Below are 23,422 nucleotides of genomic sequence, written 5' to 3' on the forward strand. Positions count from 1 at the left end.
TGTCCAGTCCAGCAGGGCACAGAGACATTGTTAATAGACCATGGCAGTCTCATTTGTAGACTCTGTTCATCCAGCAGCCAAGGATGATCTGTCCTGATGCTCCCTCCCTCCTCTCACCCGCCCTCCCCCTTCCTCCCCCCACCTTTCCCCCTTCCTTTTGCCTGGAGAGTGATTTGTCTGTGTTATGGGTAGGCCTGACAAACCATTCCGCATTAGCAGCTGAGATGTTGTTTGAAATGGGAAAATTGCTGGCAAACTGCTCCATTAGCAGTTCCAGTAACAAATACTCTGTTCCCCCAATGAAGATGAGATCGTAGAGGCACAAATTAATACAACTGTCTCCCCTGCTCTGCAGCAGGGATTACTCTTCAAGATGAATGGGCTCGGCCCAGCCAGAAATGTGCATCCTCTAGATGTAGCCTCCAAGGAAGCCCATTCCTCCCCTCTTCCCTTCTGCTTCCCCATGTCCCCCCTCCACTCACACCTTTTTTTAAGTCTTCCCAGCTGAGGGTTTGGGAACTTCAGTGCCAAATGAGGAGGTGATGAAAAGATGTGCACCTCGGGGAGAAGAGAGATGGATGGGGATGTGAGGCTGAGTCCTCAGCTTGGACGAGGGTGTCATTCATCATCTGTAAGAGAGCACCCCGCCTCCTGCTCAGGCCTGATTCCCACTACACCTGTTCCGGTGACAGGAAGTCATCTGAGAGATGAAAGCATAAAGAATGGAAAGGCTGACTTACTCCCCTACGGCCTCTTCTCTTCCCAGGAAGTCCTGGGCTCTGGGCCTGCGGCCTCTCTTTCTCTTTCTCTTTCCAGAGCAATCAGAGAGGGAGCAGCGTTTCAGGAAGTCTGTATGAAGTTGAAGTCACAGATTCCAGCAGCAGCCCAGGAGAGTGGTCTTGCCTGGGCCCCTAGGACCTCAGGAAGTCAGAGAACCAGTGTGATGAATGGCAGGCTGGGAGCCTAAAGACGTTCTGATTGCTCGTCTACTGTATTAAAACAGCCAATTGAAAAGCCCCAAAATGAAGTCAGCTATTGAAATTACTACCCATTAGCTGTGTGGTTGAAATTTTCACTGAATAGTAACACAGTTTCGGGACAGATAAGCGTTGCTGGCCATGGTCCATCTCTTTTTATTTTTCCTTTTTCCCTTTGACTTTTCGGCACTCTGCTTGGTTACTTCTGACAGCTTTCTCTGAAGAAGACAATTGCCTCCAGACGCAGCTTGTACAGTGGACCCTTGACTAATGAACTCAATTCATTCTCGATAGCTGGTTGTAACTCAAGTTGGTCAATTGAGGGCTCAGGCTCCTCTGCACACCCTTCAAAGTCTCTCTCCTGTATACAGGCAGATCTCAGTGTCCTTAGACATTGGCCCAGGATTTCTCAATTAACCCCATATGGGAAAGGATTTTGTAATGCTCCTTCCAGAACTCTATAAGGGTTAAATCTGTATCTGAGACAATCTGGAAGCACAAGTGGCAAGCATTTGGGTCATAACTCAAGACTTTGGTTGTAAGTTAAAACTAAAATTCTGGTCATCACCCAAGTTGTTCGAATGTGAGGTCAGTCATAACTTGGAGGTTCACTGTAATAAGCAAGAATTGAAAACCCTCAAAGAGAAAACATCCTTTTTAGATTTCTCCAAAGATTATTAGACCCTTGGATGGTGCTCTGTATTCCAGCAACTGACCTCTCTGGCTGTCACAGCATTTCCTCTGTCTCCTTCCACCAGAATGTGTGCCTTCTGATCAGAGACACCATCCTGTCCTCAAGGCCAGAGAACACAGGAGCCCTCAGTAACCACTTGCTGACAAGGGGATGGCTAACTGACTCTTCTCTGTTCTGTTTCCCTCAGACGCCTGGAACAGAACTCCATCAAATCCATCCCTGCAGGAGCCTTCACCCAATACAAGAAACTGAAGCGAATGTGAGTTCCCCTGGGAACAACTGAGCCCAGATGTTTTGGAGGGGGGTGTATTGGGAGGGTGGGTGTCTGCGATGTGTAATAGGCAGCCTGTTCAGTTGACAGACCACACCATTTTTAGGTCCAGGATACAGTCCTAAGATTGGCAGGTGAGGTGCAGAAGTGTTACATGCAGCTTGTGAGGCACACGAGCTTAGATGTATAGAGCTAAGTGCCTCCCATCCAGAGCAAAGTAAAACCGTCTATGTGAGAAGAGAGACACACCCAAAAACCTGTTGCCACTTTTAATGCCTATGGCTATGGAGACACAGATGTTAAAGGGGGAGTTTAAAAGACACCTGGGAGTGGCCCCACCACTGTCTATGTGACCATCACCAACATCCTTACACTCCTGTGTACGTTCATGTAATACTCAGATCTGCACGGAACAGTGAGCAGAAACAAGCACTGCACTCACGGAGCCTCCATTCAAGTGGGAGAACGTAGGAACACATGAAAGAAATATCTGAAGTTGATATGTACTATAAAGTAAAGCAAAAACTGGAAAGAGACAGGATGCTGGTGGGCTGGGATTTCAGGTGGGTCTCCCCTGGAGGTTTCCCCTGAATGAAGGAGGAGATGAGCATGAGCTCTCGGCAGGCACTAGCCCAGGCGGTGGGAAGAGCAAGTGAAGGGCCGGGGATGCATACGTGGTAGTTTGTGGACCAGCAAGGAGGAGCAGAGTAAGAGAGGGAAGAGGGTGGGGATGGTGTTGGAGGGGTATGTGGGGCCTAGATCAGAGCCCTTAGGCCTCTTTCTATTCTTTCTAAGAGAAATGAGAAGCCTTGGCTTTAGCTAATGAAGAGTCACGTGACTTGATGCCCCTGCAGCCAGTATCACACCCGCTGTCACATGGCTCAAGCCCTGGTGACACGGGCCTGCTGAAACCCTCTCCCACAGCAGCCTGTGACAGCACCTTTGCCTCATCACCCTCAGCCCCTCCATGGTGATGGTGTCATCATCCATTCCTGTCACATGCCAGCCTTGGGCGTGCCCTGTGAGTCACTCAGCACTGGACAGTCTTGAAGGGAAACATGCAGGACTCCAAAATGCCTCAACCATGGCCATAATAGCTAATGAGATTCTGGAGGGAAATCCCTTTCCCTTTTTCAGGCTGAGAAACCATTTCTCTAGTGCAGTAATGGAGATCTATTTTCAGTTCCATTTACTTACTCTCTGTTGCCTCCCACACCTTCCCCATGGAGGAAAGAGAGAGGGCAGGTGTATCCGTGGACTCGATTGCACTTCTTCCTTCCCCCCTAGGCAGAGTCACTGGTTTCCCTTGAGTAGGAGGGCCTACATTAGCAAGGTCTGCTGATTCCTTTTATGTTAGAAATAAACACCCCTGTGAAACAGTGGCATTAGTAGGCTTTACCCTCAGATTTCAGGAAGCCAACTTCCTATCTCCCTGGAAATCCAAAGCAAACAAGACTTTCTCCTGGTGCAATTCCAGAAGTGGAAACCAACATAATGAGGCAGCTCTAAGTGCAGACTCCTTCCCTCCCCTTGGCACCATTCCTGCTGGAGGAGCTGTATAAATACAGGCCTTAATATTTAACACCTTGAGTCATTAATCTCCTGGTGTCCCTGTTTCCCCAGCTCATGCTCCGTGCCCCCCCAATTCATTTTTAAAGCCCAGCTTGATTATGCAGCCAGATAGTAATTTCAATGAAAAATGACAAGTTCGGTCATTGCCCCAACCTGTATCTCTTGCATGATTAAAGTTACTGCTCTAATTTTTGTGAAGCCCAGGTAATTTGGAGGTTGGCCGTGTTTTACCATCCTTTTTCCATCCTATAGGAATTGCCACAGTTGGTGCATTCAAAATTCATAAGAGCTTCTTCATCATGACCAGGAAAGAGAATTTAATTTTTGATTACTTCTCATGCTGCCAATATTTATTATGATGTCCTTTTTACCCCCAAGGGGATGGCCGTAGGAAAAAGAGCCCACTTAGTTTTTTAACTAATAGAACTTCAGAAATCCAGACTGAAGTGTAACGGCTTGGGAGAAGTAGAGTCCTGGGTAATAATGAATTTCAAATCCCTAAGTGTGAATTTCTCCTCGGTGTCCATGATAGATTTCCAATATTTGACCAAAAAATTTCTCCCTCAGTTATGACTGAACTGCATCTTGCTCTTATCTCTTTTTTAAAAAAATGAATTATCTATGGATGATTGGCTCTGTCCTTACCTATTTCTAGCGGTCACCTTAGTATTAAAAAACATTTCAGTAGCTAGGCTTGATGGCACATGACTGTGATCCCAGCTATTCAGGAGGCTGAGGCAGAAGGATCCTAAGTCCAAGGCCAGCTTGGACAACTTGGCAAGACCTTGTCTTAAAATTTTTAAAGAGGCCGGGGGTGTAGCTCAGCAGTAGAGCTTTTGGTTAACATATGTGAGGCCCTAGATTGAATCCCAGTACCACAACACACACACACACACACACACATATGATATATATATATATCCACATACGTACATACATAATCACTCCCAGGTTTTAAAAAAAAAAAACTACCATCAAAGTAGAAAAGCCATTTGCGGGGAGACTAGAAAACACTGGAGATCACTCCCCTGCTTGGTTTTATAGAGTTGGTTTACTGGTAGCCCTGACACCTCGAGGGCAAAACTGAGGTTGTTTAGCCAGATGGTGTGTTAAGAGTTCTTTTCATTGCTCTTAGGTAGAACAGTCTTCCACAGCTCCAGGACTTCCTAGTATCTCACACTTATGTTATGTTCCAGTTTAACTCTTGTATGCAGTAGAACTTGCCTCCTCGGTCTCTAAAAGCCACCGCCTGTTGGTCATCCAGTTTATATAAAGTAAGGTCCATGGGCTTCCTGTGTGGGAGTGTCCTGGAGATTTGTCAGATATGCAGATTTCCAGCCCTTAAACCCCAGCCTACCAAATCAGACTTTCTGGGGGTGCCTCGTAGAGCACTCTAGGGAGGTTTGAGAGCCACTGGTCAAGGGTGACCGCAGTGTGAAAAGTCAGTTCTAGAACTACCTCTTGGCGAGCAGGGCAGGGGTTAATGTAGAGGTCAGTGGTCAGCTGAAGCCTTCCCCAGTCTGCCTTCCTGTACCGGGCCACTGTGTTCTGTACCCATTATAGTGAAACAGCAGGAACAGCCTTGAGCTGGGGGTCAGGACACTTAAAATGCCCACTCTGGACCCAAACAACTATGCTCAGTCACTTGTGGCTCCAGATCCTTGGCTTCCTAGGGTTGCTGTTTCCTTCCTGCAGAATTAAGAGTAGACGAAGTGTTCTGGATGATCTCATTTATACAGGAGATCCTTAAAAGTCCACCTCATAGGAGCAGAGAATTGGATGGTAGGTCCCAGAGTCTCTGGGAGAAGTGGAGGCCACAGCAAACCAGAGAGATGTTGGCTGAAGGATACAGCATTTCAGTTGGGCAGGAGAAAGAAGTTGAAGGGGTCTGGTCTATGGCATAATGACCATTGTTCACAACAAGGGATTGTATACGTGAAATTGCTGAGTCCATTTTAAATGTTCTCCCGACAAGTTAATGATGAACATGTACAGTGATGCATAAGTAAAATAGCTTGATTTGGCCAGTCCACAATGAAAACACATTTCAGAGCATCATGCTATACATCACAGATATATATAATTTACAAAGGTGAGTGGAAAAGGTAACCAGCAGGGTCACTTCCCAGCTGAACTATCACTTCTGCAATTCCCAGGCTCTGTCGTGTCCAAAACCCTCAGACCGCTCACCTCATGCTGCAGGGAAGGAAGGTTGAGGCCCAGAGTCTAACTGTGGACTGAGAGACCATTTGCCCTCGCCGACCCAAGGCAGAAGGCTTCCCCACTGGCATAGGACTTCCACTTGCCTGCAGGAGGTCTGAGCACCTTGAAGGGACAACTGATGACTCGGGAAAACACAGGCCCTCTCCCTAGTCTGATCTGCACAAACTCTACTTGCTTGCTTGCCTGAAATGCTTTGCTAGGCAGCCACACAGAGGGCAAGCAAGATTAGGATAATCTGGGGTATTTGCTTGTTAAGACCCTTACACAAAAACGGAGCGCCGAAGGAAAGCCCAGTGTAAGCTGACGAGTTTTCGAGCACAATCTGTGGATTTGTTAGAGGCGATCTTGCCAGCTAAAGGGATAAACTAGACAGCTGTGCAGAAGAGGCCCTAACCTGTGAAATATCTTTCAACTTACAGGCTTTGGGAATAATGAGGGAAGGGAGCAGAGGTCCAGGCCAAGGTGGTAGCGAGGCCCTCTCCTAGGTGATTAGATGAGGGAGGGAAAGGTCTCCAGAATGCTATCCTTCGTGCGTGCTTCCGGGGCTGGGTTACTGGCCTTGCCAGAGGCCCCTGCTTACAGCTTGCTCAGTTTTATTCTCTCCTCAATATCTGCTTGTCTCCTCCTTGTTGCTCTGCAAGGACCCTAGCTCTCCCTTTCCTGCACAAAAGCAAAGAGATATTGATTTATTTTGTTAAAGAAAAAGAACTGAAGAGGTTTGTTGTCACAGGAAATTGGAGCGCCTCTCTTTGGAAAGATGAAGCCCAAAGGCCAGCCCTGAACTAATGACTCTGAGGGAGAGAATCTCCCTCATTGAAAGGCCATTAGCAAGAATCAGTGGCCAGCTCTCAGGAGTCCCCGGGGTGCTGAAAATGGGCAGTCCAGGGCCTCTGCGAAGGAGCTGGGTCACGAGGTTGCTCTTCACCTGTAAGGCCAGGTTAGCCACCTCATAGCCTGTGATCCTTCTGTCACACGACACCTTCTGAGACACATCCAAAACGCCAGACATTGTCACCTCCCCAGGCTTGCTCCAAATGAGGAATGTGGGTAGCCAGTGACAAACCTGTATCTCAAAGGTGACCCTTGAGAATCCTGTGATGTGCTTACATCACACATCCTACAGGATGCATCGAGCCAGACCGAGGCTTAAGTCCCTGCCCCAAAACTCCTTTTAGATCAGGAAGGAAATTCACTGGGGAGAGACGGGCTCAGTCCTTTCTGGGAGATAATAAGCATTGGCTGAGTCATAAGGGAAAAGGGCGCTACTTGAAGGAACCCTGGCCTGTGGTTAGGTGAGTCTGGTTCCTGCTTGACCTGTGTCATTAACTGATAGATAACAAGACCTAAGACAAAGCCCCCAGATACAGGTTTGCACCTCAAAGTAAGCCCCACATGTGCCAGAGTCAAGGTGCAGCAGATGAGAGTCCTTTGAACCCCAAGCAGAATGGTACAATGATAATGTCTTTCATCACCAGGGCATGGAAATGAATGGTTTAAGTGCCTTCTCTTGTGCTGTGAATAAAAGAATCACCTGATTGATCAATTAATCTTTACCATTTTGAATGGCTAAAATGCTCAGTTTACACTTAGAGATGGCTGTGTTATCACCTTCAAACTACCTTCTCAGACTGTCCTGTTAATGTTTTCAGAGACATCAGCAAGAATCAGATATCGGACATAGCTCCGGATGCCTTCCAGGGCCTGAAGGGCCTCACATCGCTGTAAGTGGGGCCTGGTGGGGGAGGGAGGTGTCCATGTACTCCAGGAGGTGTTTATCAAGGGTTTATGTTCCCTAACACACTTGTGGCAACCTGGTAAAAGAAACAAATATTTCTTCAGGGGAAATTGATCTTGGGGAATATTTCTACAACTCAAATACATTATTTTTATTGATTAAGTGCCCAGCAGCTTTCCAAGTTATTGGTTTCTAATTCGAATGCATCTTCGCCCCTGTCCTGGCTCCCTCCCCGCTAAGCTGCAGCAGTGCTGTCTCTAGGGAGGACGGAGGAGAGAATGGTATGTGTGCCACTTGCTGAGAGTCCCTTGCTTCCCACCCTGCCCCCCACCATGTATGTGTCCTTAAAAGAAGGGCTTATTTTCTTCTGCTAATTTTTAGACTTTTTCTCCTAAATAACCTCATGGCCAATGTTCTGAGAAGATATATACCCCATCCTATCGCCCTTCCATTGTTTGATTTTGAAACCCATAGGCAGCCCTACTGGTCCCATTGGGGCAGAAAAGTATGCAATTGTGTCCCAATTTCCTGGGTGGCTCACTGTGTGGCATAAGGAAGTCGCTTGAGCATTCTATGCCTGTATAAAAAGTGGGGACAGTGGTATCTTCCCTACCTAACACACTTAGCGCTCATGCTGACAATAATAGCAGCAGTCAGTAGCACTTACTGAGCACTAACTGTAAACCACATACCATTCTAGGAGTCTTCTTTTTTTTGCTGTTTTTTCCAGTCCTGGGGATTGAACCCAAGCCTTTTGCACTGAGCTACACCTCCAGCCCTTTTTAAATGTTTTTATTTTGAGACAGGGCCTCATTCAATTGCAAAGATGCCCAGGCTGGGCTTGAACTTGGGATCCTCCTGCCTAAGGCTCTCAGAGTCTGGGGATTATAGGCATGTGACACCACACCTGGCTATGTCCTAGGAGTCTTAACGTGTAATCTTCACATCAACCCAAACTGTGGAATCTACTAACTCTCTTTGACAGATAAAGAAATTGAGTAACCAAAGCTCCTTATCTATTTTGTGCCTAGCTGTATCCTGGTACCTTGAACTATACCTAGCATATGATTATTTTAAAACTCAGGTTAGAACAAATAAATGTAAACTATCCAAAGTCTCCAGTAATAAGTAGGAGAGGCCGGATATGGACCCAAGCTGTCTGGCTCCAGAACCTGTACTCTTGATCTCCAAGCTTTGCAGACTCTTGATATAATGTGGAAAGTGAAATATAAGATACAGTAAAGTCTTCATTTATTGGTATTATTTAAATCATCTGGTGGCCTTTTCCCCTTGTTGCAAGGAAGATGCTCAGAGGCATCCTGTCCGTATTTTGCTTCTCTCTGCAACCTGTTTGCCTAATGTGTGAAAGAACAAGTACCAAGAGGTGCAGTGCTCGCCCCACTGCCTGGCCCCATCCCATCGGGCAGGGGCTGAGGACAGGGAAGTCTCTGATTCAGCAGTTGTCTGATGCCTGCAGAGTAAATTAGTTTCATTTATCGAAAAGAACATCTGGCTGGGATATCAAAGACAGGACTGTGTGTGAGATTAGTGTCTGCTTATTGTGCCGAAGATCACAGAGGAGAAGGGAGAGAGCGGCTGTCTGCCACTGTATCCTATCTCTACCCTTCCACACCTTCCCATTCCCATTGTCTTTGTCTGCTTTTCCTTGGCTGTGATTTAGGGACAGTCTAAGGACAGTGAAATGCTTCCTGTCTTATAGAAAAAGAAATTCAGAATGCAGTTGCCGAACATGAACTTGACATGCCACTAACCAGTTCTCAAATATGTATTGAGCATTGCTTAGGGGAACTGCCTCTCACCACAGTTGATTCATCCATCCATTCAGTAGGTGCCTACTGTGTACTGAACAGTGTTATAAGCACTGAGAATGTGGCAGTGATCTAGAAAGACAAGACCCCATGGAGCCGATAGTTGAACATAAACTCATCCAAGCCCAGCTCAGAAAAAGCTGGAGAGCCTTATCCTGTATCTGTTAGTTCGTTCATTTCATTCAACGGATATTTATTGTGCCAAACCTGAACGTTCTGTCCTTGGTTTTAGGGACCCAGCACGAACAAATCCCATACTGTCACCATACTCACAGAGCCTAGATTCAAGGGAGCTGTTTGGGTGATGGAAAAGTTAAATAAATATAAAAGTAATATAAGTGACATAAAAATAAATACTTTGAAGAAATAATGAGAGTAACAGGTGATGAAAAAATTAATTGAAATATTTAGAAGCCTTCCGAAGGAGAGATGTTGGGCCCAGACCTGAAAGGCAAGAAGAGGGGTGTCCCTAAGGTGGATGCACAGGCAAGTGAAGTGACCCAGTTTGCTTGGGGATGTCCCATCTGGAGGCATGACTGGTGGAGTGAGGACCCTGCCCCGAGCCTCCCAGCCCTACCATCACAAAGCTTCTGCTGCACCCGGAGTTCTGACATCCACTGAGATGAGCAGACAGTGGTGCTACTACATTTGGCACAGTGAGCAGTGGGACATTAATATGAATTACAAATGTGAGCCCAAGCCATCACGCTGACTTCTATTTAGTCATTAATTTGTTGAAACATTAATGAAACACACCCGCAGGCTGCTGGAGATGCTCATTCTTCACTCCCAGTGGCGTCTGGAAATGGGGGGATTTGGTTTATCGCTGCCATTTACCATTTCCTCGTCCTAATATTTTGCCTCCTCAAATGAGTATCACAGCCAGGATTTGTGATCCAAGTGGGAATTAAATAGTGCATTCATTCCATGCACTTCAAGGCCCCTAGAGGGGATTTTAACAAAAACAAACCAAACTTTCCTTAGCCCAGTTCCTTGATCAGAGAGAAGGCTGGACCCAAGAGACTGCAAAATCCACTATGGAGGGAAGCAGAAAGGCCAGAAGGGCCTCTTTCTTGCTTTGCTGAGGATCCACAAGGTCCGGGTTCAGAGAGTACTGGACACTAGGTTGGAGGGGCAAAGCCAGTAGATTTCCTTCCCAGGCCTTACACATCATGGAAGATAAGGCCTGTGAATGGCAGGCACCAGTGTAGGCCTGAAAAAGAGAAGGGGACAAATGAGTTCTGAGTTCTTGGCTTCCTGGATCTCAAGGCGTAGGAAAGAGGGGTGGAAATAGAAGCTCCTTAGCTTTTCCTGCAAGCCAGTCTTTGACTCAGCAATCCCCACACCATCTGGAGATGCCCCCAGGTACCTAGGGCCCTGTCTAGATGGATGATTAAAGGGCTCAGCTTGGGAATTCCTAGGATGCAATGTGATATTAAAAGGAAACATTCTATAGGCTGGGCTCAGCCTGATCAATACCCATTGAAGACCCAGAGCTGGCCAGCCTCCCACACTTCTTATTTATTGCTGGGGTATGAGTCATGTTTGCAGCTCAGGGAGGCACCACAAAGGGGCTGCTGCTTCCTGTTGTGGATGATGTATTGGGCCGGGCTGCCCAGGAGCGAAGCAGAATGGAGCCCATCTCTCTTGCCTCTGGGACAGCCTGCCCCTCCAGCCCTGGGCTGCCCTTGCCTGACTCTGTCTCACTGATGAGGAGAAAGGATGAGGCAGGCCAGGGAAGGAGGCAGCCCGAGATTCTGCCCCCAGTACTGACAAAGGTGATGACCTCTTCCATGAGTGAGTTCTGGTGGCCTCATATCATGGTGACCACTGTCATCTGCTCTCTTCCAGGGTTCTCTATGGGAACAAGATCACCGAGATTGCCAAGGGACTGTTTGATGGGCTGGTGTCCCTGCAGCTACTGTGAGTAGCCATCTTGTCACTGTTTGCATCTCTGGGACTGTTGGAAGGCTCTCACCTGAAAATGTGAATCCAAGCTCTAGAGAGCTCTTCTTTGACTTTATGCACACTGTAAAGAAACAAAAAATTCTGAGCTGTCCATCTCTCACCTCCTTTGCCCCTTTTACTGTGGATAGAGAGCCAGAGAATTGACAGAGGGAGGCAGAGGTCAATGTGCACATTCCTGCATGATACAGTTCAGAACCCTGGCCCAGGCATAAATCATTAGCCATTGGTTAAGAAAGAGTTGAATCCTATAAGAAGAAGTATCTTGCAGAAGTGTGCTAAGATTTAGCTAAGGGGAACTAAAACATTCACAGGCCAAATTCTAACATGAACACTGGAACAGAGCTGCTACTAGACATCTGACCTTGAAGAAGGAGCGAGGTGGGGTGAAATGATTAGAGAGGAGCATAATCAGTCTCAGGTGTGACTATCTGGGTAAGATATGGCTGAGAGGGGAAGTGTTTGTTTAAAGGAAGATTTGTTGCTCCGAATTTTAAGCTCTGAGATTATTTATTTGCATTTATTTCATTCTGGACATTTAAGCTTAAATGTTTGAAGAAGATAATTGAACTCTGATGTGGAGATGGGAAGAAAAGAACTTAGCTTATAATATATTTTGAGATTTTATGATGAGAGGAATCATCTCTGGTGTGTGATTAGGTGATGTGCTGTGGGTGTGGGACTGTGTGTGTGTGTGTGTGTGTGTGTGCACGCGCGCTCATGTGCATATCTACTCTGACTATCACAGTTCCCTATTGGCATTAGAAATTGACCTTGAGTTTCCTGTGAGCAATGGAGCATACAGTGATACCTCAATTACAAACTTAATTTTTTCCATGATTTAGAATTAAGTTCATGAATCGAGGTACCACTGTATCAGGTCTCAGAGAGGTAAATGACTTGCCTTCCATCACACAGCAAAATAGGTGTGGAAAATAGATAGCACCTACATGATCTTGGGATTTAGGAGATATGTTTGCCAAGGTGTGCATCTGAGTACAGACAGGCAGTACTCACAGGCAGTAAGCAAGAGGCCTTTCTGCCTCCCATGTTCAATTAAGAAGAACCCAGTGTAAGTTTTCAGGGCAGGGAGTCCAGCTTGATCTTCAAATGGGTGGGAGACACAGGAACAAAGATGGATGGAGGGAGGTGGGCCACATATCCTACGTGCTTGATACCTACTACTCTTCTAGAAAACTTAAGACTTTTCCTGCAGCCCTTTTCATCTCGCATCTTTACTCTCTACCCTTCTTGTGTCCTTTAAGACTCAGCCCTGGAAAGATTCTTCTAGGATGACACAGTAATGTGAATCATGCTGGGATGAGATGCCCAGCAAGTTTCTGGGCAGCAGATCCATCATACCAATAGTCAGGCTTATTTGGCAAAGCTAAATAAAAGCCAGAGTGAGGAAAAACTCTCTCTCTCTTGCTCTGCATCACCCTGTCTCTTTCTCCATGTCTATTTCATTCCATGTGTCTATACGTGGGCATATGCTTGCTCAGAGGTCTCAGCCTTCCATGAGCCTCTGAGGCTATGTTTCAGAATGACAGGCCTAGGGTTCTACAGGGAGCTGGGCATTTCACAGATGGTATTCTTTGCTTCTGGCAAAGAAACTAAGTTATAACTGCTACCACAAGGCTGGTTAACTATCACCATTAATCCCCTGGAAGAAGAGTAACAAAGGCTCCCATGTGGAGTAGATTTGGGGGTGCTGTGTCCTACCAGGCTGGTTGTCCTTTTGTCATCTGTGTGTTTGTGGGTGGAAGGAAAATGTCCTTGCACACACTAAGCAGACATTGTATGTGCATCAGAGTGCCTAGCATGGTGAATGTCGTTATCAAAGATTCTACAAAGGTGTATTTTTTCTTTTTTTGGTACCGGGGATCGAACTTGGGACCTTACACTTGTGAGGCAGGCAGCAGAACCACTGAGCTAAATCCCCGGCCCTACAACGGTGTATTTTTAAAGAAAGGAAATGTGTCCTCACTCCAGAGTGATAGTAGGAGGTTACTGAAACCAGCAGGGCTTTGAGCTGGGCAGGCAGCTCCAGGTGAATTGTAGTGGCTTGAGCCGGTAGAATTGACTGGGTGGGAGGCAGACAGTCTCTTCACCTGTCGAAACCAGACATTGACAGGCTTGCTTTCCAGAAAGAACTGGCACCTCAGGCTTGAGTAGCCATCATTGGGTTTGACCTGCTGGTGAGCAGTTGGAAAGCAGATCCTGATTAGATCTCATTTAGTGTTCAGCCAGCTATAGATTGGATTTTCCCTGTTAGACTGGAGATGCTCTGATAAGAAATCTCTGAATAGAATACCCTGGTAGTCTAGGTAATTTCCTCTCCTTTGACTCAGAGGCTTCCTGTAAGAGGTTTGGTTTTCTTCTTTTTCCATGTCTCCGATGATTGGTCTGTCACAAAGCACAGCTGTCTCTGCCCCATGTATTGTCCTGGATATTTCCTTTCTGGCCCTTCTTGTGATGCCACGAGTGACAAAGTGGGTACATTGCAGTTGATTGTCCTTCCCCTCCTCATGTCCCTGGACTTTTCAGCCATCCCTATCAACATGCCCAGTCCACTATGTACCCAGCCCACCCCCCTGGCAAAGCTGGGGGTCTTGACATGTTCCTCTAGGCAGAAGGCCAACACTCATAACAGGATATCCCAGAATTTCTGAGGCTACAGCACATGGGTCTACAAAGACATGCTTCAGTGATCCCAGGAGATGCCTCTATATGTCTTCTGGAGCCACCTAAGGGCTACCTCCTTTAGTTCCTGTTCCAAGATCTTACAGTTCAAAAGAACCTCAGGGCTCCCAACATAATCTTCCATGTAGCTGATGCAGGAACTACCACCCTCCCATCCCCACCAAATACCCTCTCTGAAAGTTTTCCTGTCAATCATTTGCACTTGGTTTCTGTGATAAACTGCACAGTTAGAAGTTACAGAGCTCTTTCTTATACCAAGCTCCATCTTAGCTCCTCCTGGGAAACTCAGAAAAATGTTATTATTGCCTTCACATGTTTGAAAATAGCTAGTGTATTTCCCTGTAATCAATCCTGAACGGGTTCGATTCCTGCATCCACTCACTATAGAGATACACTTTCATTTTTTGTTACTAGCAACGCCTACTGTCTTTGGGAATGCAAGAGAGTCTGTCAGCCTTGCCCCTTAACACAGGTTGCTAGGAAGTGAATGAGCGCCCATTTGGGCAGTAGGATGTGTGTTTGAAACTGAACTATCTCACACAGAGGCATCTGAAAACCCAAGGTTGGAACCCCATTTCATTCCCTCCCCACCCAGGCTCCTGGGCCCCTGGGATATCTGTGGAGGTGGTGGTCATCCCTGTGGCAGCCAGGTGCATGCCCTCCGATCCCCATCTTGTGGCTCAGAGCCCCACCCTTCCCAAAGCAGGACTAACAGTCAACATGTCACTAGGGCTATCATTTGCTCCTCAGTGGACAGCTGTGAGCTGTGTCTTACAGCTTCCCCTGGGAATAAAGTCTTCATTCTGCACTCATTGATTGTAGGGCCTGCACAGCAAAGTCACTCAAATGGGGAGGGCAGCCATGTGAGGTGGAAGCTTTTCAACCTGCTGCATTAGGTTTTAAACCAAACCAGACTGTCTCCAGGCTGGAATAAGTTAAGACAACCCAGACACCTGTTGTACAATTTTCTTGGAAGGCAGACAAAACCATTTGAGGCTCTTGGAGTTTGCCAAGCAGCATGCCAATTACAGAGTAGGGAACAAAACTTCACTCCATATAGCTCACTTGCCCTTGCCAGCTGTTTCACATGAAATACTTACTACTTCTCCTAATCATGGCTGCTAACATTTATTGAATCCTTGGCAGGCTCCAGGACCTGTACCAAACAATCTTATACGTACCGTCTCATTTTATCTTTACAACAGTGTTAAGGGGAAAATATTGAAAGGCCCATTTTACAGATAGGGAAACCAAGGGTGAAGTAATATGGCCATGGTCATGCAGCACATAAGTAACTGAGCCTGGATTAGAACCTGGGATGCCTGACTCAGGAGTCTATACCCTTACCCACAACACATCCTTCTTCAGACCCAGTCATGGGAAGATGTACAGAGCTAGTGTAACACGATGGACAAGAATTCCTCACTGGCCCAAGCCAAGGAGAAAGTGCTCATTCCGTGACTATTAGTGAGTTCCTCCTGTCATCCCTCAGTGTACATCATGAGCTGCTACCGCCTTAGAACTTTCCCTACTGCGTTGTCATCCCCCGTGAATGTGTGCTCTGAACCCGATAATAGGTGATCAGGGACTTCCTGTTTCCCAAGCAAGAATCATCTGGGGTGTGATGACGAGAGTCCTTTCTAGCTCTATGACAGAAGTTGGTAGTACATTGTCAATGAAGGGATTCTTTCTCTTGGGAACCATTTCCTAAGTCCTAGAATAACCTATGCTTGGTCAATGAGTGAATGGTTTGCCCCCTCTTGAAAGACTCTTTAATTATCAAGTACGAAGCTATTAGAAAAGTGACCACCCCAATAGCTTTGTGGGAGGGAATGGCTAAGCCAAGCCACAATAAGCAAGGTCCACTAATCTCCTGATAACCAGGTAATAGTTCTCCCTCTCTGATCTCTCAGAGTCTGAGCTGTCCTTTGATTCCTTCAAAAAAAAAAAAAAAAAAAAAGAAGCTTGTCTCTAATCCTTGTGCCTTCTTCATGTCACTGGAATAGAGGAGGTCTTGTTTTTCAGGCAGGCCAAAGAGTTACATCACCGCCATGTGCTCTGTTTCCTTGGCATCAGGAATCACCATGACAACAGTGCAGCCATGATCAGGAAAGAAGGGGAGGTTGTCTGTGCCCCTGGGTGGGACTTAGAGGGCTCCTCCTGCTTCCTCTTTGATGGGCTAACATGATGTGGCCCAAAGCACCCATTTACAGCCCAGAGTAGATTCTGGTCAGGATCAGATTTCCTCCGTATTGTAGCTCCAAATGTCACTAGGTTCCTCCCCATATCCAGCCTTACTAGGTTGCTGAAGGTCAAAATAAATCCCCCATATTTAGTAGGGAAAGGATGAAAACAAAGTTCTAAGACAGGAGAGTGGTTATTACTATATTTCATGCAAAAAGAAATTCAACATGGCAGAGGGTTAATTTTAGAGAAATAAAAGAGAAGGGAGGCATGTTAATGAAGAAGGGGTGACTGTCTATCCTGCAGCTTATAGATCTGGAAGAACTCCCCTCACTGGTGTTTATGCCTGTGTGCAGTGGTGCTAAATACCTCCAGAGGCATACAGAGTATACTTTTTCTTAATAACAAAGACCATTATGACCTATTCTTTAATAATCACTCCCCCACTGGAGGAACTGGAAAAAGGACTATGCCAGAAGACTGTTAATACCATCTTCCTGAGACAGAAACTGGTTCCTAGACTTGTTTTAGGAAAAGAATGTCCACAAAGTTTCCCTCTTGACAGGGACCTGGACTATGTTCTTATCTACTCCAGAATCTTTCCTGGGAGAGCTCCGGCCCTTCGGGAAAGGATCTGTAAATTCTTTCTTGGTGCCAGTATTCTGAAAAGACCTTGTACTCTGGAGTTTGGAATGTGTTTTTGGCATTTTCAGAGAAGCACACTAGGAGGAGGAACAAAATTGGTGTCTTCCACAGCTCCATGGACAGGTATGGAGAATATAAATACCACCCAGAATGAGAGCTCTGGGCCACTGAATCAGTGTGTGGATTGCTAGAGTTGCCAAGGGGATTTTAATGCAATTTATCACAACCTGGCTCCAGGTGTTTGTGTTTACCACACAAAGGCCCATGGGCTCCAGGAGCATCCTCAATGAAGATGGGATAAGACCAAGAGCGGTGGCTAAAGATGGGGTCTCAGTGGTCTTTAGCCCCCTTGGCCTTAGTTGGGAGACTAGTCATGTTGGACCTCTTTACACATGTGAGGGGACTCCTTGTCCTCCTGTGGTCCATCGTCCCATGCCTCTGGACCCCAAATGAAAGAAACTTCAAGATGCCATGGGTGATGACAATTCCTAAGCGTTTTCTGGCCAGGACAGTCCAGTCTCCAGCAGAACTTGAGTCATGAGAGCCCTTCCTATCCTAGGCTCAGTGTGCTCCATCCTCCCTGCCCCCCGCAAGCTCAAGTTCATGCACAGTGACTTCTGTTTGCCGCCCTTCTTTTCCTAAAGGCAACACTCCTGGAAAAGATTATCTTCCGCAGCATCACTGTGTTGGGTAGTCGGCAGGCTGTGTGCTCATACCTCTTGGCACAGAACATATGCGGAAGCTGAAGGTACTCTAACCAGAGCAAGAGCCAGTGCAACTCAGAGCTAATGTGTGGAAATACTCTTACAGGTGATATTGAGTTATAGATCTCCATTCTCCAACGTGCTGCTCCCCGTCAAGTCCTCTGATGGGAGTATGGCTCTTCTTGTTCTGTGTTATTGTAAAATTACCACTGAGTTGATGAAAGCAACTACAAGTAGGATGCCTCTCCTTCCTTCCACAGCATTACAGACTCCCAAAGTCCTTAATGAGATGGAGCTGGGTGTCAGAAAATGAAGTCTTTGGGCAAAGATAACATAGAAATTAACCTACCACTTACAGGCTGGAGAACTCTACACAAAGTTATTTAAGCCATCTGAGTTCCAGAAGTATCATTTGTCAAGTGGAGATAACATTTCCTGCATAGACTGTAGAGTATTCAAGGAATCGATATTTGTAAGGTACAGATATTTAGCCAGTACCTGGCCACAGAGGTGTTTAGCGTGTATTACCTGTTCAACTCACCTGATCCTCTCTTTGTATTTACATGACCTCTGAGGTTCCTTTGGGAAGTGAGCCTAGGATAGATGGCCCCAGAAAACAGTCAGCTCTGCTATGGGAGCGTCAGTTGTAAGCATGATATGCCCCCAGCCACCCAACTCACCGGATCCAACAACAGCTCAGGCTAATAACTACCTGAGATACCAAAGTTTTCGGTCTGAATACCAGCTAACCTCTAGAATGAAGCAAGGCAAAACATTTCTCCATGTGGGAAGGATGCTATTTCCTCTGCCTCATTGTTATCCCCTGGTCTTTCTAGAGTACAGAAAAACACAGGTTGAGGAAGGCACAAAGCCAGGCATGTCTGTTTTGTGCAGATGCAAGATACTCAGTAAAGAGCCAGCTACTTTGTGCCAATGACGGTTTGGTGAACATCCCCACCTGAGACTCCTTCCTAAGAGTCAACCAGACTTCTGATGCCTTCATACTCCTGGGAGTCAAGCAGGATCTTCCAAACCCAACCACACCTTCCACCACCTGAAGCACACCCAGATACATCACAAGGCTAGAGAAAGGAGCCACTCCCCAGATACAGAGAACACAGAAAAGGAAATATACATGGATTTTAGGTACTGAGTGAAAGACAAGTTCTGAAATCAAAGAGGCTGGAGTTTCCCTTACTGCTGCTCGGTGACCTTGACCAAATCTGTCACCACTGCAACTCTCAGTTTCCTCATAAGAAAAATGAAGATTGTCCTAGGCCTGCCATGAGGGTTCAGTAAAATAGCTTAGGAAACATGCTTTGGAAAATGGTTGCCATAGGGCTGTACAAAAATATGTGGCCTCTGGAAATGACTTATTTCACACAGCAGTTACACTACTGCTCTTCAAAGAGAGAAGAGCCAGGACAGATAAAGTGTCCTAAAGTTCTCTACTCCAAAGAAAGAGAATTACCCCTCTAGTCAAAGAGGGGAAGCTATGTTCAAGTCTTAAAAACTCCTACAAATACACATTGAAGATCCTTAATCCAAAAAGCTGAAGCACTCCAAAGTCTGAACCTTCCTGATCACCGAGATACCACAAATTCCACATCTGACCTCCTGTGGCGAGTTACAATCAAAATGCAGATGCACTAAAAACATGGTATAAAATTGTCTTCAGGGTGTGTGTATAAGGAATACATGAGCCATAAATGAATGTCATGTTTAGACTTAGGTCCCATCCCCAGATGTCTTGTTTTATATGAGGTGTGATTGGAAAATATGGTAAATGATTAAATTTTTAAAAATGTATTACAGTAAGAAACACATTGCCTAATCATCCTTAAAATACTTCCTTTCATTTCTAACACATTTATCTTATCATTCTTCCTACTTTCTGAAGTAGTTTTGGAAGTCCGTTTTTTGTGTTCTTAGTTTCTCTGGCATGGCTGCTTCCAAATCCTGAATCGATTCAAAACATTTTCCTTTCATGGTTAGTTTGATTTGGGGGAAGAGCCAGAAGTCGCTGGGTACCAGGTGCAGTAAATGAGGCAGATGAGGACACACCATAATGTTTTTACAAGCCTGCCTTTCCATTGGATGTCACTCAGCAGCAGCATTCACCATATTTTTAATCACACCTCATGAAGACGTTCCCAAAAGAAGACTTCCAGAACTGCTTCAGGAAGTGGCAAGAATGATGGCATAAATATGTTCAAAGGAAGGAGGAGTGTTAGGAGGATTAATGGCAATACCTTTTATTGTAATAATTTTTTAAAATGTAAACATTCACTGTATATTTTGGTCACCCCTTAGACAGTATACGTAAATATTCCAGAATCGGAAAAAAACCTGAAATCCCAAACACTTCTAGTCCCAAGCACTTTGGATAAGGGATACTCAACCTGCAGTTGTTCAATGTGCCTCATAGTGTGTTGCATTTTAACTGCCGCCACCTCACCCGCCCCTCCTCCAGCTCTCATCTGTGGACCAGAAAGCTCAGAGCTCTTTTGGCGGAAGTCCACCTGAGCTGAGTAGCTGCCATCCTTCCTCCCAAAATAGAGAGGGCAAAGGGACAAGCTGTTAGATCTTGCTGATGCTGGGACTCCATGAGGCTCTCCTCAGCATCTCGTTCTCCATAAGCAGCTTAATTTTATCTCTCTCTACACCTACGCGTCTTGCCTGAGGAAGCTGAGCAGCCTGGGAGAAGAGGAGTGACCAAGAAACCATGCCCTCTTCTGTTTTCTCTTGCTCCTGCTTCCAGAGCTCTGCACCTTGTGCTCTTTGCCTAGTAATTCTGCCAGCTGGGCTGTTTTGATGCCTTGCATCTTTGAAATAACATCCCATGCTGAGAGCCCCAGGAGCAACAGGAAGCAGAGAAACACCTGGAAGAGAAGAGGCCCAGACAGGCTTGGCGGGTGAGTAGGGTTGTCAGCGTAGCATTCAGTCTGAACACATTTTCCAGGGGAGTCCACATCGCTGTTTTCCTGTCCCACGGCCATCCTCCTTGTCCACTGCCTAACACTCCCCGGAAACTGAGTACAGCAGTGGGTGCAGAAATCTGTGCAGAGTTCTCAAATCTAAATGCCTGCTCTGGCAAGGAAGGTAAACTAGACTACTGAAGGTTACACAGTGGGGAGGAGTAAGAGAACCGTGGCCCAGAAAAAGCCTGGGTCCTACTAAGGGGGCAGCCACTCCATATCTGTGGACTCACTTCTGGAAAAAAAATTTTTTAAGCGGAAATAAAAATCTGGGAGGAGAGAGGGGTGTGTGTGTGTGTGTGTGTGTGTATGTGTGATGCAATATCCACCTTTTAAAACACAGAAGAGACTTTGTTTTAATAAGTATGAAATATAGTCCAAAGAAGGGGTTGTCCTCAGGCCATCGGATAAGCTGACCGGTCTCTTTAATGAATAGTTGAACATTTTGCTGCAAATGATGCACTAGAGGGCTCTGAATATCAAGATTTGGAGAAAAGCATTTACCACCTATTTTTCCTAAACCAAAAATTTATGTTTGAAGAATCCATTCCTGACCTAGTTGCTTGGCCCTGTGGGGTCTTCTGGTTTTTATCTCTTTCTCTGCTCTACAACACCCTTGTTCAAATGCCCCCCCAAAGTCAAATGACCTTGACTACCATTTAATACAGAGAGCATAGGAAATTCTGGAGGAAAGTCCTGCAAAGGGGCCAGACAGAGGGGTGGGGTAGATAAGGATTCATAAAGAAGAAACTGAACCCTCTAGAGACCTACATAACCATAACTGCTTCCACCATGCTCCCGGAAAACAGGCGTGACCTTGAACAAGTCCGTCAAACTCTCAGCTTCCGTTTCCTCACCTGTAACTAGTGAGGGTAGCACTGCCCATCTGCCCAGGTTATTGCAAGAAAAATAGGATGTCGAGAAAGCACTTTGGAAAACAGAGAGAGTATTCTAGCAACGTGAGCTGTTTTCCAGTGTGAGGTAGGAGGACATCTGTGTAGACCCTAGGGACCTTGCCCATTATTAGCCAGATTAAACAGGCAGTTCTTCTTCTGTTCAGTTCTCTGGCTTGTCACTGCCAACAGCTGCTGCTTGCATGCAGGGTGCACAGGGGGACCACTGGGGAGGACAGAGCCTGCAGCAAGGGAGAGGTGGCACAGTGCTTTAGTACCTTTGGGCAGCCCATCATTGCCAGCTCCGCTGCTCCTGGGTCTTGCTGTCGAGAGACTCCCGTGGCAAGGCAGCCCGTTTCATTTCTCGTGGGTCATTCTCCACCAGGGAAGTTCTTTGCCAGCCTTGAAACATCAAAAATTTTAAAAGTCAACATTTTACTCGTTAGTTCAGTGTCCCTTCCTCTCCCCTCACTTTCAAGAAAGAGTGAAAAATGATTTTACACTGGTTTCAAAGGCACAACTAGTCAGTCTGGGATTGGAAAGAAAATTCTTAGCACCCATATTTGCTTGGCTTGATTGGTCCATTCTGGAAAACTTTCCTATGACCCTCACGGCATCTGCTGGACCAGTGCTCAGCTAAAAGGCAGTTTCCTGTGACACTTCTTAGAGGAGACAGGGAAGGGTATGAAGAGCTAAAAACACAGCAGAACAGGTCCCTAGTAGATGGGAAAGCTGAGGGGGAGGGGTCGCTGCCACTTTAGAGAAGGGAATCTTCCCCAGTGTTGCATACGGAATTGGGTATGTCTTAATAAAGAATCAGCACTAAGATTAAAGGGAGATATAAAATAGATGTCATTTGTGCCATCACAGAGCTGACATTCTCGTGCAGGAGGCAAATGGAAAGAAACAAATACCCTTAAATCACAAGTTAAGAAGAGTCCTGGGAAGCAAATAAATAGCAGAATAACAGGCAGTACTGGGGGCTGGGGGGTCCTACTGAGATGAGGTGATCAGGACAGGCCTCTCTGTGGAAGTAGCATTTGCACAGAGGAGGAGGATAAGCTGACCTTGCTGAAAGAAGGCAAAGAGAGGGTTCAAAGACCATGACAAAGATGCACAGAGTGTGTTTGAGGAATGAAATGGCAGCTGGTGGAACAGAGGGTAGTGAGTGGGGTGAGGATGAGTACAGGGCACAGGGCGGAGGTCCGATCCCACGAGGCTCCCCTCATCCTCTGTGTGTGCACGTGTGTGTGTAAGAGAGGATTCATTTGTATGCACGCATGCCTGCACGGGGTACATTTTTTCTGAGAGGATGACCTATAACTTTCATCAGGTTTCCAATGAGATCAGTGATCCAAAAGAACTCTTAAGGAGTTCTCTAAATCAAAATTGCTCTCAGTCAATCAACTAAAGCTTTGAAACAATTGTGCCAAATGCTTTTTTTTTTCTTTTGGGCTCCTTCAAACTCTGAATTCTAAAGCAGAAAGTGCAATGCACAGACTGGCATATCAGGTCTTCCTCGTTGCCTGCGGGTGCTTGGGAAGGCTCCAGGTGATAGCAGCGTGTGGCACAGTGTCCATGGCGACAGGCAGTATGAAGCCCAGATGTGCTCAGAGTTCGGGTGCGCACAGGAATGCAGTTTCTTTCCTTCCATGCTGCAGCAGGAGCTCGAGGCTGCAAGGCTGAGCACTGGCAGCTTTGGAGCCACAGCCCAAGCCAAAGCTACAGCCTTGCTCTGCTGATAATTACCAGGATGATGGACTCACCTGCTTCTGTTCTGCTTGCAGCCTCCTCAATGCCAACAAGATCAACTGCTTGCGGGTGAACACCTTCCAAGACCTACAGAACCTCAACCTGCTCTCCCTATATGACAACAAGCTGCAGACCATCAGCAAGGGGCTCTTTGCTCCTCTGCAGTCCATCCAGACACTGTAAGTATGCTGCCTGGGCAGCCAGAAACCCCAGGTACCCAGCCACACAAACACCCAGGTGAAGGCAAATTGAGCACGTGCCAGGGGAGAGTGTGCAGGAGAATGGAATGATAAAAAT

The 23,422-nt window shown here is 46.3% G+C and overlaps 1 protein-coding gene across 5 annotated transcripts in view; it reads left to right on the forward strand.

Annotated features, from left to right (window-relative positions):
* The window catches only part of Slit3 (slit guidance ligand 3), a 606,864-nt gene that overhangs the window by 477,721 nt on the left and 105,721 nt on the right, over positions 1-23,422 (forward strand). For all 5 annotated transcript variants that reach the window (XM_004836404.3, XM_087194497.1, XM_021239832.2 and 2 more), the window contains 4 exons: positions 1,859-1,930; positions 7,387-7,458; positions 11,153-11,224; positions 23,161-23,304. In XM_004836404.3, coding sequence (XP_004836461.2) covers positions 1,859-1,930; positions 7,387-7,458; positions 11,153-11,224; positions 23,161-23,304 — 360 coding nt within the window. The remainder of the gene's footprint in view (positions 1-1,858; positions 1,931-7,386; positions 7,459-11,152; positions 11,225-23,160; positions 23,305-23,422) is intronic.

This window comes from Heterocephalus glaber, unplaced genomic scaffold, assembly GCF_053883595.1.
Source record: "Heterocephalus glaber isolate CG9 unplaced genomic scaffold, H.glaber_assembly_v1.0 deba00001606, whole genome shotgun sequence".
Lineage (NCBI taxonomy): Eukaryota > Metazoa > Chordata > Mammalia > Rodentia > Bathyergidae > Heterocephalus > Heterocephalus glaber.